Source organism: Felis catus, chromosome E3, assembly GCF_018350175.1.
Source record: "Felis catus isolate Fca126 chromosome E3, F.catus_Fca126_mat1.0, whole genome shotgun sequence".
In the NCBI taxonomy this organism is placed as follows: domain Eukaryota; kingdom Metazoa; phylum Chordata; class Mammalia; order Carnivora; family Felidae; genus Felis; species Felis catus.
This window is the reverse complement of record NC_058383.1, coordinates 18,455,777-18,474,334: the sequence shown is the minus strand read 5'-3', so window position 1 is coordinate 18,474,334 and position 18,558 is coordinate 18,455,777. Positions and strand designations below refer to the sequence as shown.

At 46.7% G+C, this 18,558-nt stretch overlaps 1 protein-coding gene across 1 annotated transcript in view; it reads right to left on the bottom strand.

The window, feature by feature from the left end:
• LOC102900324 (leucine carboxyl methyltransferase 1-like) overlaps window positions 1-16,980 on the bottom strand; it is a 29,647-nt gene extending 12,667 nt beyond the window's left edge. Inside the window, 7 exon segments of the mRNA XM_045048285.1 lie at window positions 1,261-1,363; window positions 4,946-5,007; window positions 7,256-7,332; window positions 12,265-12,386; window positions 15,051-15,142; window positions 16,271-16,279; window positions 16,931-16,980. Coding sequence (XP_044904220.1) covers window positions 1,261-1,363; window positions 4,946-5,007; window positions 7,256-7,332; window positions 12,265-12,386; window positions 15,051-15,142; window positions 16,271-16,279; window positions 16,931-16,980 — 515 coding nt within the window.
• Window positions 16,981-18,558: the final 1,578 nt, after the last annotated feature.

The window sequence follows — 18,558 nt, the reverse complement described above, 5'->3', positions numbered from 1 at the left end:
CAGCACAGAGCCTGATGCAGGGCTCGAACCCACGAACCATGAGATCATGAACTGAGCTGAAGTCGGATGCTTAACCGACTGAGCTACCCAGGTGCCCCTCCAAAAACCTTTTTAATGCAAAAGGCACCGACTATTACATACGGTATTACCACGTGGGGGGAAGCCAGGTGGAGAAGGCTACGTGGGAATTTCCTGTACAGTTTTTGCAACTTTTTTTTTTTTACAAATTTGAATTATTTGAAAATGAAAAGTTAAACACGTTTACAGTGTAGTTTTAAGAGGTAGCTTCGCCAATATTAAAAACAAGATTAATACTTTTCAGAAGAGAAGTCTAAGCGAAGCAAAAACAGCCCACGGAGGAAAACACAGAGCACAAATGAACCCCAGAGAACTATGGATGTAATTCTAATACTTGTGATAGCCGCTGTTCCTTATGCATTTTGTAGATCTCCAGAAGTGAGGCAAACTTGCCTATCAAGAGCTCCCCTGATTAATTTTTTTTTAAGTGTATTTACTTATTTTGAGAGAGACAGAGGGCAAGCAGGGGAGGAGCAGAGAGAGAGGGAGGGAGAATCCCAGCAGGCTCTGTCAGCACAGAGCCCAATGTGGGGCTCAATCTCATGAACCATGAGATCACGACCTGAGCCGAAATCAGAAGTTGGATGCTTAACCAACTGAGCCACGCAGGCATCCCAAGAGCTCTCCTGATTTGTAAGTGATTATTTCCCTGGCTATGTAGCACATTTGCCCAAATGGTGTGTTTCTACGTTCGCAGCGGGTTGCTGCTGGTTACCACTGCAACTGTAATAATCTACAGATTATAGCTTATGCGCCAATTTCCGTTCAACTGCTTTCACACGCATACTTAATATAATCTCCAAGCTGTCAGCGCAAAGCCTGACATGGGGCTCGATCTCCCCAACCGTGAGATCATGACCTGAGCGGAAATCAAGAGTTGGACACTTAACCAACTGAGCCACCCAGGCGCCCTGCAGTTGTAGGTTTCTATACATATAATTATCTTCTCTCAAACTTTATGGTATTAGGCATCAGTGTTATAAAAGCAATACACGTGATTCTGATGTGAAAACAGGAGAAACATTGCCTCTCAAAAACTTAGAAAACCTCCCTCATAGCCATGAAATGATAAACATTTCAGAATTAAAAACGGAACACGGGTCTCATGCTGCACTTTCACCTGACCTTATTTCGCATTCGCATGAAACCACAAACGCATAAGAGGTTAAAACAAGATCTCACTGTGGATTCATGTTCCATTTCTTTAGCTTCTCTTCGAGTTCAGGTGAATCTCGGAGATCTGCTCCAATAATGGCATAGCTCTTTGAATCCAACAGGTGTCCATCTGGAAAGCGATTATCATTTCAACAGAAATTCATCCAGAGATGATCATTTCAATGGATTTCTTTTCAAAATTAAATTATTTTTTCTCCATTACACAAATACATGTCCCACTGCAAAAAGGAAAAAAAAAATCAGGGAGGAGGAGGGTGGAATGAACGAAAATCACATCTTCCAACTATTAATGTTTTGGTATAGAACATTCCAGTCTTTCTTCTATACATAAAACATAAACCCAAACACACAACATAAGCACATTTTCTGTCACACAAATACGTACACACACATCACACAGGAAAAAGAAACCAGGGCCAATTCTTCTTAAAACTGCTTTTCCTACTTAACAGTAATATCAATGACATCATCGTCTGTAATGATTTCCCAGCATTCCATCAGTGGATAAAACGACTTACTCAGCCAAGCCCTCACGATGAGGCCTGTGGTATCTCCAAATGTTCTCCATCTGAGGCACTGCGATGAGCATCTTTGTATAGACCTCATGAAGCACCTGCCCAGTTAAGTAGGTCTCTAGGAGTAGAATTAGGAGGTCAAAGGGTAACCTATTTAAGTATTGGTACCGATCGGCTGGCCACTCTCTAAATGTCGTGATAATTTGTGAGATACTATGTTTAAAAGAAAATAGCTTCTGAAGTATTTACAGATACAATGATAACATTTGCTTGAAAATACTCCCACAGAGATCAGACAGCATGGTTTCTATAGTGGTTCTCGAGCTTTGGCAGTCATCAGAATCACCTGGTGGGCTTGTTAAAACAGACTGATGGCTTCTACCCCCCGGGTTTCTGATGTAGCAGATCTTCCAGAAGTAGACATTTTCTCAAATTCTTTCAAAAGCTAGACATCTGTATTTCCAACAAATGCTCCGCAGTGGTGATGTCACTAGTCCAGGACTACACTTTTAGAACCACTGGAACGGATGAAATTGGCCACAGTTAAAAGTTCAGTGATGGGTACATGGAGGTTCATTTACTTATTTATTTTGAGAGATGGCGGGGCGGGGGGGGGGGGGGAGGGAGAGCGGGGGAAGGGTGGAGAAAGAGGGAGAGAAAGAATCCCAAGCAGGCTCTGTGCTAATAACACAGAGTCCAGTGCAGGGCTCAAACTCATGAACTGTGAGATCCTGACCTGAGCCCAAATCAAGACTTGGCCATTTGACTGACTGAGCCACCCAGACGTCCCCCTTGATTTACTCATTCGGACTGACTTTTCATTGTGTGCCTATTTAGATACTTTTAAGTTTCACCTCATGCATATTTCAGCTTTAAGAAATGATCAATTTCAAGATGCGTATTTTTTTTCTCAGTTTCACATTTCTGAAATGAGGATGCATCAGTCAATAACGTTTCGGTTTAACTTATCAGCACCTTTTCTTTCCTGACAGTAAATAAATAGTTTGATTCTTGCAATCACAGCTTCAAAGGTTTAATGAAATAGGGCAATTTTTCAATGAAAATGTGTCAGTGTTATCATCGCCTATCACTTTTCTCAAATTTTCACTCACATTTGTATTTTCATTAATTTTTATTTCAACTGTCCCTCTCCCAGTATGAAGGCAAGATCAAAAACTATCAAGGACAGGACTAGAAAATTTGCCCACACAAGACACAAACCCAGAGTTAAAAACCAAGTGAAAGGCTAAGAAAGAAATCTGCCAGTCAACAGTTGACGAGGGATTTACATCAAAGAACACTGCTTTATGTTGTAAAGGATTCCTGTAAATTGAAAAGAAAATGAAACAACGCAACTGGAAAATATATGAGCAAAGGAAATTTACAAAGAAATCCCACAGGCCAACAGAAGGAAGGAAGGGTACTCCGTTTCACTAGCACGTTCAAAGTTATAAAAAATTTAAAACAAACAAAAAAAGTTACAAAAAATTTTTTAATTCATAGATTTGGCAGACTGGCAGGAATTTTTTAAAATGGCAGTAGCCAGTGTTAGCGAGGGTGTAGGGAAAGAGAACCCTCATCTACTCTAGTGAAAATACAAATTAGTCGAAAGGGTCTTGAAGCACGGCTTGGCAGTAGCTATTAGAATTCGTAAGGTACAATTTTTTGAACTGGCAATTCCTGCAAATATGCACATGTAACTAGGCTTTCTACAAAACTGTTTCACAGGAAACCATAAAGAAGGCGGCAATCTAAAGGACCATCAGTAGCGAATACGTTAAGTAAAATGGAATTTCCATGCAGAGGAGGACTACGAAGTCACCAGAAATAACGAGGTAGATCTAATATGGCAACATGAAGACAGCCGTGATTCACTAGGATGCAGGAAGAACAAGTTTCGAAACAGTACGTGTAAATGATGCGCTTTACTAAAATTATACATAAAACTATTTATTTATTTATAGAAGTATAGATTCACTCTTTCAACAAATGCATGTTGATCTACATCATATGTATTTATTTATTCAATATATGCATACATTCCTTCAACAAAAATTTACTGAACCTTTTGCGGGCCGGGCGCAGGATTCTATTTACATGTGTATTTTCTTGCGCGTGATATTTACCTGCCTCTAGGTACACTGTCCATCCACAGGAGAAAACACCCTGCACGGTGGTTATCGTGGTGGGGGGAGAGATTACGCAGGGTCTTTACTTTCTACTTGACCTGTTTCTACACTGATGGGTCGAAGGCAACCCAAAGGGCTAACCCTTTCATTACAGCTAATCCTTCTGACGCAAATATTAACCAAATACACAGAAAAGTATGACGTCTACAATGTAGAGGAAGCAGATGTGCCAGCCAATGGCAAAGCCTGAGGAGGTTCTACTTAAAGTTTGTACGAGGGAAACAAAGGATGGAGGAGATATTCGTTTCTGTGGGAGTCTGTTCACTAGGAGCGTGACGAGGGCACTGTGCTGCTGTAGAGGCCTGTCTAGTTGCCTGACGTTTCTGTGTTATCTGTGCCCACCATCTAAGGCCATCCTCTCTGAGCATGTTTTCTGACCTGAATTATTAATAAGCCCCTTGAACTTCTCTGTCAGACACACACTGAACACAATGGAACATTCTGGAAGAGTGTTTGTGATCTTAGTTTTAAAGGCTTAGAAGGGAGGAAAGAGTTGTTGGAAACACTCATACTGAAAACTTACGGGGAAAAACTGAGCCCCGGGGCCAAGGACCTTACGTAACAGGTGAAGCGGGTCAGGTACGAGACAACAGTGGTGGGGATGTGCATTCCCTCTCAGTGAAGCAGCCACGTAGGAGTCAGGGTCTGAGGCTGCCGGACTGGATTTTTCCAAGGAAAGATTTTCGGGAAAAAGCTCCTATATTTGAAATGTTTGCAACTCACTGAAATGTTTTCCAAAAGATTTAAGATTGAGACCTATGGACATCTAAGAGGGGCCATACAAAAAATTGTTTCAAGTTCCTTTACAGTAAATGTGATGCAGAAGTATACACTCTGTGACGTCATGTGCACACACGCACAGACTCAGACGTGCACGCGCACGCACACACACACACACACACACACACACACACCATCTTTAAAAAGAAAGGGGAAGAAAAGCAGAGAGGTAGCCCATACTGTATTACTTAGGTTAAGGGTACTTGCCAATTTGCAGTGTGTCCTCTGAATGTAATTCTATAATGGGTTGTAATAAAAAAGGCTTGTATCTATGGGAAGATGGGAAAGAGAGAGAAATGAGTCAAGTAGCTTAGTGAAAAAACGCAAACACCCACTACCGAAATGGCCAATAGGTACCGCTACTGCTCAAAGCAAGGGCGACTCCAGAGGGCCTGCTGCTTAATCACGTCTGGCCCTAGGCACACACATGAAAAATTCAGTGGGTCAGCTGTCAGAGTAGGTCAGTAAGCGTTACACTCCGAACCTGACGTCAAGTCACAAACTGATCATGAAACACTCAAGACGTAGAAATCGCCAAAGATAGGCTAGCGATATGTTTCCAAACGTTCCAGTGTTTTCCAAGCCATCTCTCGTTTCCTGCTTCTGCTCACTCAGTTAAAAATTTTAACCGTTATTAATCACAGGCAACTAAACAAACCGATTCCTACTCAGACCTGACGTTCAGTAACATTTCTGTGATGACTCTGCTCTCCTCCAGAATGTGCAAAAAATTAGACAGCAGAGAGCCGATTTCAGTATCGCAACCACCATACACACATCTTTCACCCCAGAAACCTTCTCTAGGCTTAAGTGAGAGCCCACCTGCTCTTATTTGACTTGGTGTCCCAACAAGCTAGGTCGTATTCTGTGGCTGCACAGCGTCAGATGCCATAGCGCATCTCAGATGCACACTACGTGGGGCGCCTGGGTGGTCAGTCGGTTGAGCATCCAACTTCGGCTCAGGTCATGATCTCGCACACAGCTCGTGAGTTTGAGCCCTGCGTTGAGCTCTGTGCTGACAGCTCAGAGCCTGGAGCTTGCTTTGGATTCTGTGTCTCCCTGTCTGTGTGCCCCTCCCCAGCTTGCACTCTGTCTCCCTCTCTCGAAAATAAATAAATATTAAAAAAAAAATTAGATAAAATGCACACTCTGTATAATATAATCTTGTATTTGGAAAAGGGGGAAAACTTGTTTCCATAGGATAAGTTAGAAAAAAAAACTTGGAAACTATTTCTAGCTTGTGGGAATTACACATCTTTAAAGGACAAGGTGAAAGTTTTAATGTTCACTAAAAATTTTTTTAAATGTCAGAATTAAGATTTTGTTTAAATGACTAATTTAAAAAGAAGGGGAAGGGGCGCCTGGGTGGCTCAGTCGGTTAAGCCTCCGACTTTGGCTCAGGTCATGATCTTGCGGTCTGGGAGTTCAAGCCCCGCGTCGGGCTCTGTGCTGACAGCTCAGAGCCTGGAGCCTGTTGCAGATTCTGTGTCTCCCTCTTTCTCTGACCTTCCCCTGTTCATGCTCTCTCTCTCTGTGTCTCAAAAATAAATAAACATTAAAAAAATTTTTTTTTAAAAAATAAAAAGAAGGGGAAGAAGTATACGTTAAAAACCACTGAGAAAATCTGACCTTGGGCTTGAGGTCAGGGTTTAAATTTCAGCTCTACCCCTTTGTCAACAGGTAACCTTATGGAAATTAGCTTAATTTCTTTGAGCTTTGGTTTCCTCAACTGCTAATAAAAGCATGTCATTCCTGAGTCGGCTCTGAGGGCTGAATGAGATCATCTGAGTGAAGCATTTCACATGGTGCGACAAAAGCTCTCAGCAAAGATTCACAAACTCGTCATCTGTAACTGCAGAATTCTTAAAACATGGACTCAGGGTGGCCCCCATACTATCTCATATATAGTAAATGGCCAATTTGGCCTCCCATTATTCATTCAAACGCTATTTACTACACATCTGCTCTGAGCCAGGCCCCTTTCTATGCTCTGGAGATACAGAAGTAGCCGGAGCACACATAAAAATTCAGATTATTGGAGCTCCTGGTTGGCTCAGTCGGTTAAGTGTCCAACTTTGGCTCAGGCCATGATCTCACGGTTCATGAGTTCACATCGGACTCTGTGCTGACAGCTCGGAGCCTGGGCCCTGCTTTGGATTCTGTCTCTCTCTCTCTCTCTGCCTCTCCCTCACTCATACTCTGTCTCCCTCTCTCTCTCTCAAAAATAAATAAAACATTAAAACACTTTTTTAAATTTCAGATTAAAATTAAAGCACTATAGGTCATTTCTATTAAGTGTTCAGAGAATTACGTTAACGGACAGAAGAGTTGCAAGGGAGGGGACATTTCATTTTGAAGACAGTTTGGAATGGGGATCTTGGGGCCAGAAAGAAGGTGGGAAGGGGGTAAAAGGGAAGAGTCCCCTAAAATGAGGTCTCTGGCGTTCAGACAGGCCACCTCCTGAACGCTGCCCCTGAATCCTACCGGGATCTCTCATCTGGTCAAAGCCATACTCACTTGATGCTGTGCAGCTTTCTCGTGACTATCATGGGAAAGTCCACTTCAAAATATTTACTTGGGAGAAGATCTTCGTCCTGAGGAAAAACACACAGTAAGCTTTAGAATTATGTTTTCACTCCTACATTTACTGACCACCTTCATGTACCGAGCGAGTACTAGGCCCCGAAGAGCATCAGGGCACTTAAGGGTTTGACATCCAGGCACGATATGGGCAGAGATGTATTTTCCAGATTACTGTGGTCTCCACGTGGGGAATGGATGGAGGACAGGAGTCAGGGGTTCACAGCTGTCCAGGGAAGAAGTCACGGGGAGCCTGAACTGGGGGACCAGTGCCTGGGATGGAGGTCGGGGTATGTGGAGGCGCTGGGGGAGTAGGACCTGACAGAATTTTCCAAAAAGCAGATCGAGATGAATCAGAGAGGGTCAGGACACCAATGCTGACCAGCATTTGAGGGATAAAATGGAATAAAACAGCAAAAATCCCGAAGCATCGCACACAGTGGGGATGAGTACTCTTTTGTGACACGTTTACTTTTTTCTGTGAGGGGAGGATACACCGGGTGGTAAAGGGCAGGTGCTCTGGAGCAGGGGACGGGGGTTCGAATCCCAGCTCCACCGCCTGTCTGCTGCGAGGCCCCAAAGTCACGCCACTCCCTGGGCCAAGTTTCCCTCCTCTGCGAAGCAGAGACAGGGACAGCACCTCACGGGGTTGTGAGGAGTAATGAGGAAATAAGTACACACAAGGGACACTCAGAACAGGGCCTGCCTTAGTAAGTGCCACGTGTGTGCCTTTGTCATTGACTGTCACGGGGACAGGGCGCCGAGGTGGCTCCGTCGGTTAAGTGTCTGACATTGGCTCAGGTCATGATCTCACGGCTCGTGAGTTTGAGCCCCACGTAGGGGCCAGGGCCCGCTTTGGATCTTCTGTCCCCTTCTCGCTCTGCCCTTCCCCCACCGGTTCTCTCTCTCAAGTTAAATAAATAAACTCAAAAACCTTATTGACATGGGTACTTAGAATTAGGTCTTGGCCTGGGGTGTACATTTATCTTTACTGAGGGCTGCAGTAAAAAAGCGTGGCAGACACGCGCGCGCGCACACACACACACATACACGACCCTGCTCCCCCTTCTGCATCCCCGGCCTGGTCTCCCCTTGGCCCCCTGGCCATCCTAGCACATTCTCTGTCACGTCCAACCAATCCCTCAGCCCCGATGCGTATTCACGAACGCATTCTCTCCTCCTCAGCTCGCCAACTGCACACGCTGTAAGGACACCGCTGTCTGGACTCTCAGCGACACCCTGCGTGTTGCCTGCAGCAGCTCCCGATGCCCCTGAGGCTTGGGGAAAGAAACAAGGCGCTCCACAACCTGGTGACCTGCCCGGCGCCCCCCCCCCCCAAAGCGCTCTTCTAACGCCTCCGTATCCACCTGTACTTACATTCCACAAGTACAGAGCCGCTTACTTAAAGTGGAAAGAAAGACCAAGAAAAACACAATGGTTGGTGCCCAGAACCCGGTGGTGGGCCTCACAGGTGTGGGCCGGGATTAAGAAAGAGCTGGGGTGAGGATGACACCCCCCTTTCTGACTTGAGCAACTGCGCAGAACACCATTTACGTGCACAGTAACGAGCGATGGACAGCAGGGACAGAGAGGGAGCCGGCCCCCCAAGACAGCATGATGGCGGGGGGGGGGGGGCTGCAATCACCAGCAAGCATTTTCCAGTAGGAGGTGACCCTAAGGGCAAGTGTCAGAACTGTGAGAGCCAGCTACCCCTCAGCCCTTGGAAAATCTCAAGGGATCTGGTCTGGGGGACAAAGGGGGAGGGAGGAAAGGGGAGACAGGAAGACAGAGACAAAGACAGTCTCCTGACCCATCAGAAGAGACACGCTCACCGATCTCAACCGTTCTCTCTCGGTGCTGCCGCGCTCCCCTGCCCGTGTGTAGGGCAGGGCCGGGTAAAAAGCTGTCCGAAGATATCTGGAGGAAACGTTTAGAGCATACCAGAAGATGACTTTTGCTAGGAAATTCCAGAACACCCTCTAAGGATTTCGCTCACACGATATGAAGTTAAGGACACGCTAAAATTCTAGAAGGCCTGGAGAACAAAAGCAAATGCAGGACAGCATACGATGCTATAGCTCGTCTAGGACTTCTGACTTTCTGAACAGCTTTCCCACTCATCAGCTACTTGCCCTCTTAAGAATGCCGATTAAGGGGTCACCATGGAGGGAAAGCTTCCAAAAGGCACACCTGGAGCTTTTAAGGAACAGACATCTTCTTTCTTGCCTTTGGGAAAGGGGCAACAAATGGCTGTGGGACATGAGGCTTCAACTTTTTATTCTGGGATTCCCTGAGCCCTTCCGACACTCCACTCGCCAGTAGCTCGCACGTCACAGGAGGCATGGAAGGCATGGAAGGCAACCAGGACCGTGCATAGCTCCCGGAGGGTAGCCGGGGACAACCGTGAGGAAGAGTATCCGGTAGGCTCAAAGGAGATCCAACGTGGCCGACCGCTGCACAGGCTGCCATATTGAGACTGACCCCCTGCGTCCTTGATCCTCTGGCCGTGTGGAAATAGGATTCAAGAGACACCAAGACGCTGAGGTCCCTTAAAGGGTTTCACTCACCCTTTATTCTTTGTCTGGGGTTGTACTGGCTTTCCTGCACCCTACTCTCACCCACTGCTTGAAGGTGGGAGCCTTCAACTGTCCCAATGGTCTTGGGGCCTGACGTCATACAGAACGAGCTCACACACAGCGGCAGCACAAAGCCTGTGACCCACAGCCAAGCCTCTGCTGGTGCAGCCAGGGGACCCTCCCAGGCGGAAGGTGCACGAGACAACAAGACTAGCCGACGAGATTTCCCCTCCTCTTTTACAGAAGCACACAGAGCTCAAAAACAGCCTTTGCAGGCCAGACGGTCTCTGCTGTGACTTCTCCACTCTGCTGCCGTAGGGCTAAAGCAGCCATAGGGAAGATGGAAGGACCTGGGAGTTGGCTGTGCTGCAGTAAAACTTTATTTACCAACATAGGTGGCAGCCTAAGTTTGGCCCGTTCAGCTCCTGCTCCAAAGAGCAAACAAGCATCATTTTTCTAAAACGAAACTTAGATTTTTTAAAACCCTTTCGACTAATGTCATTATCAAAACGAAAAAACTCCACCAAATTTTTCAGACCCTGCACTATTCTCCTTCCTCGCTCCTCACAGATAACTTTTTTCTTGGAAGGGGCACATGAGCTTCAGTGTACCTTGCTCAGAAATAAAAATCTCAGATTTAGTAACGATTAACCCACCTACACGGCGGGGGGAGAAACCAAACCACGGGACCACGTTGAAAAGGGTGTCAAGCCCAAAGGAGGAGTTTCTCCCGTGGCTTCTGTTCACACTGCACACATTCTGCCACTGCATTCTCTTCCAGTTCCTTCCACCACACCGTGGTCTCTGAGGCCCAGAGGCACCGCTGACCTATAGCAAAGAGCCCCACCCCCACCCCCCCACCCCCCCCCCCCGAGCAGCCGCAGGGCTCTCTCTCTGGAGAAAACAAGGAGGGAATCTGGACGTGGACGAACTGCAGTCCGTTGTTTGTTCCATGCTCCAGTGCCACTGGCTGCCCGACCTGGGGACGGCACAAGCTCTCGGAGCCCGCCTTGCCCCATCTGGGTAAACCCCACCCCACCTACAGAGCTCTCATGTTCATTCCCGAGGTCATGGATGTGCACGCACTTCAGAAACGTTAGCTATCTCACCCTGAATGAAGAATGCAGAGACAACCGGTTAATACTAAGGCTGTGCTGAGGCCACTGATTTCTCGCCCCAGTGAGAGAGAGGCTGGGGGCACCGATGACCAAAGACCTCATCGGGTGAGCTGATGAGGGACAAAATACACACTCAGGTCGCATTAGGCCCACACACTCTAGTTTTTCTTGGTGTACTTCTGCAAGAATCTGGGGAAATGCACGTACCCATGACTGCCACATGACCGATCTGACAGAAGAAGCAAGAGAGATCTGTACGAACCTACAAAAAAGAAAACGCAATCAGTGAGATCGTTGTAGAGAAAAGGTTTGGTGCTACAATTCCAGCCCGGAATCAAAGACCAGGCCTGTGGTCCTGATTCTGCCACTAACTGGACCCATTTCCTCTTCTGTGAGGGAGTGTAATTATACCTGCTCTTGAACCCTAACGAAGGAGGTGAGGGACCAAATCAGAGAATGGAGGGGCACCTGGATGGCTCAGGCAGTTGGGCTCTGACTCTTGATTTCGGCTTGGGTCACGGTCTCGTGCTCCGTGGGATAGGCCCCGCATCTAACCCCACTTAGGATTCTCTCTCTCTCTCTCTCTCTCTCTCTCTCCAAATGAATAAATAAACTTAAAAGGGCTTTGTGTCATGTTACCATCACCCAGCCTTGCAAATCTCCAAGCTATACTGAAGACACCGTCACGACGACAGTAAAGTCTTTTGTTGTCATCAAAACGGCAAATGCACGGGCCCCTGGTCTCAGCTACTCCACTGGCAGGGCTCTTGCACACACGCAGAGAATGTATGCAAGGATTCTGATCAAAAGCCCTGTTTGTAACAGCAGGAGCTCAGAAGCAAGGCACATATCTAGGGCCCTGGTGACATCACGTACGTGGCTGACAGTGGTGGCACAGCAGGTGCAAGCAGATGGGGACAGGGACGCGAGACAGGCAGTCACTCCTTTTGAATAGATTTCTAGCATTTAAAAAAATGCTTATTGACTTATTTTGAGAGAGAGATGGGGGAAGGGCAGAGAGAGAGGGAGAGTGACAGAGTGACAGAATCCCAAGCAGCCTCTGTGCCGTCAGCACAGAGCCCAATGTGGGGCCTGAACCCACAAACCGAGAGATCATGACCTGAACCGCAGTCAAGGGTCGGGTGCTCAACCGACAGAGTCACCAAGGCGCCCCTGACATTTTTGAACCTGGTGGGAACCTTCAGAAAATTAAACAATTGGGGAAACAAGGGGGCGGTATTTTTTAATTTACCTTGAGTCTCCAGAAGATGGTATCCATCCCAGCCCCAAGATTTAGAATCTGACAGGGACATTCTGTCTTCCGTAGAAATGCCTTTATAAGCTGACTGACGCCATGGACGCGAGCAACATATCCTGAGAGAGAGACAGAGACAAGCCATGACTCAGTGATGATGGAAATAAACCTTGCCAAGTTCACCACACCAGGAGGACAAAAGGCAACACTTCTGCCCTTCTTAGGGGGTAGCGGTTTAGGTTATCCATAGACCTTATGGGAGAAGTAAGGACTTTAAAATTGTCTTCCTTTTTTTTTTTTTAAAGCCATTTGAACCAAAAGAAGCACAATCTATCTAATGGTTGGATCAACTACCTTAAGGAAAATGCAAGGCCCCCTAATTCTACATATGAAAGAAAAATATTTTACATCAAAACATGGGATCTGAATGTCCCTCTTAGAAATGTGTTTTTTCCTGGCTAAGTGAAAGCTACTCTGAATTCTGCTGAAACTCAAAATTGGGAGACCGTCTGGAAAGTATTCTGGGGTCAGGACATGGGGCAGATGAATGTCAAAGCAAAGGCAGCCATATTTCTTATCGTGCTCCCTTCATCTCCATCCTGTGTGGGTTAGAGCCTCGATGTTTGTAAAACATCACAGGCGGGGTTGGGCGGGGGGCGGTGCACAGGCAAATGGTGCCTAATAAACTGACTTGTGAAGCTCTGGCGTGGGAAGCTGGAACAGAGGAGACAAGAAATAAAAGAGGGTGAAAGGAAGATAAAATTGATCTGTGTTCTAAACCCTTCTGCTTACAGTATTCCTATTTTAAGAACAAACTTTGAGTGGCATTTAGACACTTACTGCAATTTGACATAGGGATTTCATGTCTATGGATTCTACTAGTAAATAATTTGAGCTTGTCTTTTTTTTTTTTAATTTTTTTTTCAACGTTTATTTATTTTTGGGACAGAGAGAGACAGAGCATGAACGGGGGAGGGGCAGAGAGAGAGGGAGACACAGAATCGGAAACAGGCTCCAGGCTCTGAGCCATCAGCCCAGAGCCCGACGCGGGGCTCGAACTCACGGACCGCGAGATCGTGACCTGGCTGAAGTCGGACGCTTAACCGACTGCGCCACCCAGGCGCCCCTGAGCTTGTCTTTTTACATGTCTCTTTTGGGGCGCCTGGGTGGCTCAGTCGGTTAAGCGTTCAACTTCGACTCAGGTCATGATCTCACAGTCTGTGAGTTCGAGCCCCCTGTCGGGCTCTGTGCTGACAGCTCAGAGCATGAAGCCTGTTTCAGATTCTGTGTCTCCCTCTCTCTCTGACCCTCCCCTGTTCATGCTCTGTCTCTCTCTCTCTGTCTCAAAAATAAATAAACGTTACATGTCTCTTCCATTTTACTTTTCTAGTAAATCCTTTTTACCGTGGGTTACAGAGTTATCACCCACAACGGACTGGACATTGGAAAAATTTTAAAAATGCTCCCCACACGCTGTTTGGGAAGCACTCTCCTACTATGGGGCCGGCCCTAGTCTAGCGATGCCAACCCAGGGAGAGGAAGAAGGAAGGCCGGAGGGCTGACCTGCTGCCCAGGGCCCCCAGCACCCAGGGCACCATGGTGGGGCCCTGCCTCTGCAGCATTTGTCAGGAAAGTGTCCTCAAGAGTGCGGGAGGGAGGCTTAAGGCCTCTTAGCCAGGCCTCGTCCAATCTTACTGATGCCTAGTTTCACCCTCAGCTCAAAGTAAGTACCATGTCCTTATTCTCAGGAAGCACCACTTTAAAATTTCTTCGCATTTCTCATTGAAACTACCCATAGGATCCGTCTTTAGGGCCAAGATGCCCTGCACCCACAAGAACTATGGTCATTTGGCCAATTTCTCAATCTGGCTGAGACTAAGTCACCCTCCTGCCTCAAATCCTTTCACTGCCTTGATAGAAATGACTTGTACAGCCTAACAGTGTTACCATCACTTTAACAAGGCCAAAAAAAAGTCATTCCTTCCATGAACAGACAGTTCACAGTAAAAGACATATAAATGGCTCTTCAACATATAAAAATGATCTTGGGGCACCTGGGTGGCTCAGTGGGCTAAGCAAGTGTCCGAATCCTGATTTCAGCTCAGGTCATGATCTCACGGTTCAAGGGTTTGAGCCCCACATCGGGCTCTGTGCTGACAGCATGGAGCCTGCTTGAGATTCTCTCTCTTTCTCCCTCTCTCTCTCTGTCCCTCCCTGCTTGCAAGCAAGTGAACTCTCGCTTGCTCTCTCTCTCTCAAAATAAACATTTAAAAAAGATATTAAAAAAATAATCATAATGATCTTCAACTTCACCCCAAAATAAGAGGAATCTAAAATAAAATTACTGTAAGACACCATGTTTCATGGATCAGATTAACACAGATGAAAAGTTTCATAATGCACTGTGTTGGTGAGGATGTTGGGAAATAAGCACTTTCATATACTACTGGAGAGAAGGAACACTGGAACTCTCATGTTAAGAATGAATCCCTATGTTACACTGCTGGCTTTGCAATGGAGAAGGGGTCATCTTCCATGGAATGTAGGTGGTTTCTAGAAGGTAGACAAGAAAAGGAAATAGACTCTCCCCTATGGCCTCCAAAAGAAACGGCCCTGATGACACTTTGATGTTAGCCTAGTAAGACCCATGTTTGACTTCTGACCTTCAGAACTGTAAGATGATAAATTTGTATTGTGTAAAAAAAAAGAAAAACGAATGAATCCCTAAAACCCCAGGCCTCTCTGCTGATGAGGGAATAGTGAGAAGGGAGGGGGTCACTTGCCTCTGTTAATTTCGGGGGCCTTCCTCTCCTTAGACAGTCTTACCAAATGCTGGATGTAAGGGTCATGCCAGTAGCCAATGCTTACCGCAAACCTGGAAGGGATAAAAAGGAGGCAGGTGAGTAGACGTCAGTAGATTCAGGTTCTCGGGAACCAGGTCAAGGAGGAAAACCATCTACTTCACAAGGCCAACACGCTCCCATTTAGCACTCCGTTACAAATGTAAACAGACTCAGCCATCCGCCGAGGTGCTCACTTACACTCCTCTCACCCTTCCCACGGCGGCCATGTGTCACCTCTCTTTGCTCTGACTGCTAATTCCTTTCCCAGGACCCTGGAGAGCATATAACCTCACCTCGTCCCTCACCCAGAAGACGTGCAACCGTTTATTCACTCGGCAAACTCGCTGGCCAGAACTATTCAGACAACCCTACTCAACCAGAAGTTCTGGGTCCACAGGAAAGATCTAGAATTGTTTTGTCAAACTCGATAATGACTCCCTAAGTATTTCCCCCGGCTCTGTCATTTCACGTCCCTTAAGGAGTAAAAGGGAAAACCAGGAACAAATAAACAGAACAGCTACAACCTAGAAAATTCTGCCGTTGTAGCTTACCCTCTCTGGCACGCACTACAACCTGGAAAATGCTACAGTAACCTAACCTCTCCCCAGGCCACACGACAGGGAATCAAAGCTCTAGTGTTCTAAGCCAGGGATCTGAAACCCCAATGACCATTTCAGGTCTTCTGGCAACCATGAGTGGAACCAGCCTTAGGACAAGGACATGTAATGGAAGAAACCTGGATCCTTAAGGCCGAGCCACCGTGGGCCTGCACCCCGCTCTACCTCTCCACAGACATTTGGAGAGTTTCCAAATGTCTTTATCGCTTAAACCAAACGCAGTCAGGCTTCTGTTACCTGCTACACCCGGAAGCATCCTAAGTGACATCCTGAGCGTATGAGCTCATTTCCGTGTTTCTTGATGAACAAGCGGAGAGGGGAAGGGGTGAGTGACTGTTACCCAGCTAGAGTCTGAGCTCCCAGAGGCAGATATGATAGCTTCTCTTTACGTCCACTGACAAGGCTTACCGCTGCCTTGACTGTGGTCGGTGCTAATCCTGTACAAACCTATCCCCCCCCAGTCTCTCTCATGTCCACGTTCACACATCCGCGCGCGCGCACACACACACACACACACACACACACACATAAGGAAGCACATACTTTTGGCTTCTCGAGGCAGCAAGTCAGCACGGAAATGCACAAAGCACTCATTAAGGGACACGATGCGCTACGGGCCCAGACTGTCCAAGTTTTCCAAGGGTGAACAGGCTCAGCTGTCTAAAACGGTGCTTTTCAAACGATGAATTATGACCCGTCCGTATAATAAAATCAGTGTAGTAGTTTGCAAGTCTCCATCTGTGAAAATGCAGTCGAATAGAGTGAAATAGAAAATATCAGTATGCATTCCACACTGTAAGAGTTAAGACGGTTTTGTGAAGCTTTTGTTGAAGTGGGTGTTTGGGGTAAAATGCAATGAAAAGTCTGTTCTCCGAACAAACAAAATAGACTCTGAAACACAGAGAACAAGGTGGTGGTTGCCAGAGGGGACGGGGGGATGGACAGAATAGGCAAAGAGGGCTTAAGAGGTACAAACTTCCAGTCATATAAGTAACGCACAAAGATGAAAAGTGGAATATAGGGAATCCAGTCGATAATACTGTTATAACAGTACGGTGACAGATGTAACGACACCTAACCGTGGTGAGTGCTGAGTAATATGTAGATTTGTCAAATCACTCTGTTGCACGCCTGAAATTAATGTGACATTGTATGTCGACTATACTTCAATAAGTAAAAAAAGAGAGAAGATGGGGTTCTCACTGTTGGCGGGTTTGAGGAGCCCCGGCCTCAAAGGAATCACCTAGTGCCATCTAGTGGTAAAGGCCGTATCTGCAGTCCAAGAACCACAGACTAGTGATGCGAACATCAAACATGGACCTAAGGGTTGGAGGCGGCCTTGGAACTGACCTGGTCAACCCTGACATCCGATGCCAGAATCCTTCAACAACACCAAGCCACTGCCTGACTATGCACCACAAAGAAGGCACTCACTCCAAAGCCCAGCAGCCCTACCTGCCGAAAAGCTGATCGAGTTGCCCCCCTCCGCAAGCTCTGCGTTGGACTTACTACCGCCCTCCTCTGGATGACAAGGAGCAGTTTCCCCTCCTCTCAGCTGTATCCTCCGTCAAGTTAATACTATTGATTCCATCAAGCCATCTTTGGTGAGGGTCTGTTAAGTGCCAGCCATTGGGGATACAGTAGTGAACCAGACACAAAGAGAAGGAAGGGCTTGTGACAGATGAAGGACAACAGCATGGAGGACGGATGGACCTACGTTAGAGAATGTGAGAGGGAAAGCCTCTCTGAAAAGGGAACGGGCTGAGTTGGGTCCTTACACAACTGGAGAAAGCTGTGCAAAAGGCGTTCTAGACAGGAGGAAGAGCAGACAGAAATGCTCTGGACAGGAACCGCCTTGGAATGTTCCAGTAACAAAGTCGGTAGGGAGGCTGGAGAACAGCGGAGAAACAGGAGAAACTAGAGAGGCGGGTGGTGGGAGCCAGGGAGAGACCTCGGCAGCCACGTGCAGCGGCCCCAAACCACGGCGAGGTGCACAAACGTAACAGGTGGGGACAGAACACAGACGTATCCGGTCACGAGTCCTTACGACTCCTGCTTCCTAATGTTTCCAACATGCATCTCCTTCCGGTCTCCAGATCTAGAAGACTGCCAGTGGTTTCTGGGAGGAAAAGGATGTCACTGATCTGCCCTTCAGAGTGGCTAACATGAGCAGATTTACAGAGCACTGCTAAGAAGGTTAAGGGTCAAAGAACTAGCAGGCACTGCTGATGGGGAGTTCCAAAGGGAGATGGGCAACCTGTTTCAGAGCTTAGAATTCTGTCACCCCTGGGAGCCCAGCTGAACATGGTGGATCCACACAAGGAAACACTAACCGGTCATCTCAGACATGAACTAGAAGGACCAGACATGCCAAGATGTTCAAGACACCGTGAAGGGAAAAATGTTAGGCCAAAAACCTATGTAGCCAACGTGCCTGTGAACACGTGTATGTGCATATCTACAGACGAGTACTAGGGAACTGGCGATTTCTGGGGGGTGTGTGTGTGTGTTTTAATTTATCTCTATGTTTTAAACTTTTTCTCCATGAACTATATGCCATATTTCATCTAAGACATTATCAATTATAAGACTGAAAAAAGAAAGAAGAAACTGCCAGTTAGTTAGCTTAATGTTTTTCTTATTGCTTACAATTTTAATTTTGTGCTTGTTGGAAAAAGCCCGTTTACTTGTTTGTTTAATTAGTTTTAAAGTAGGCTCTGTGTGCAACGTGGGGCTTGAACTCACAACCACATCCAGAGTTGCATGCTCTGTTGACTGAGCCGCCAGACGCTCCTGCAAAAGCCCTTTTGTGCTTACTTAAACAGATTGAA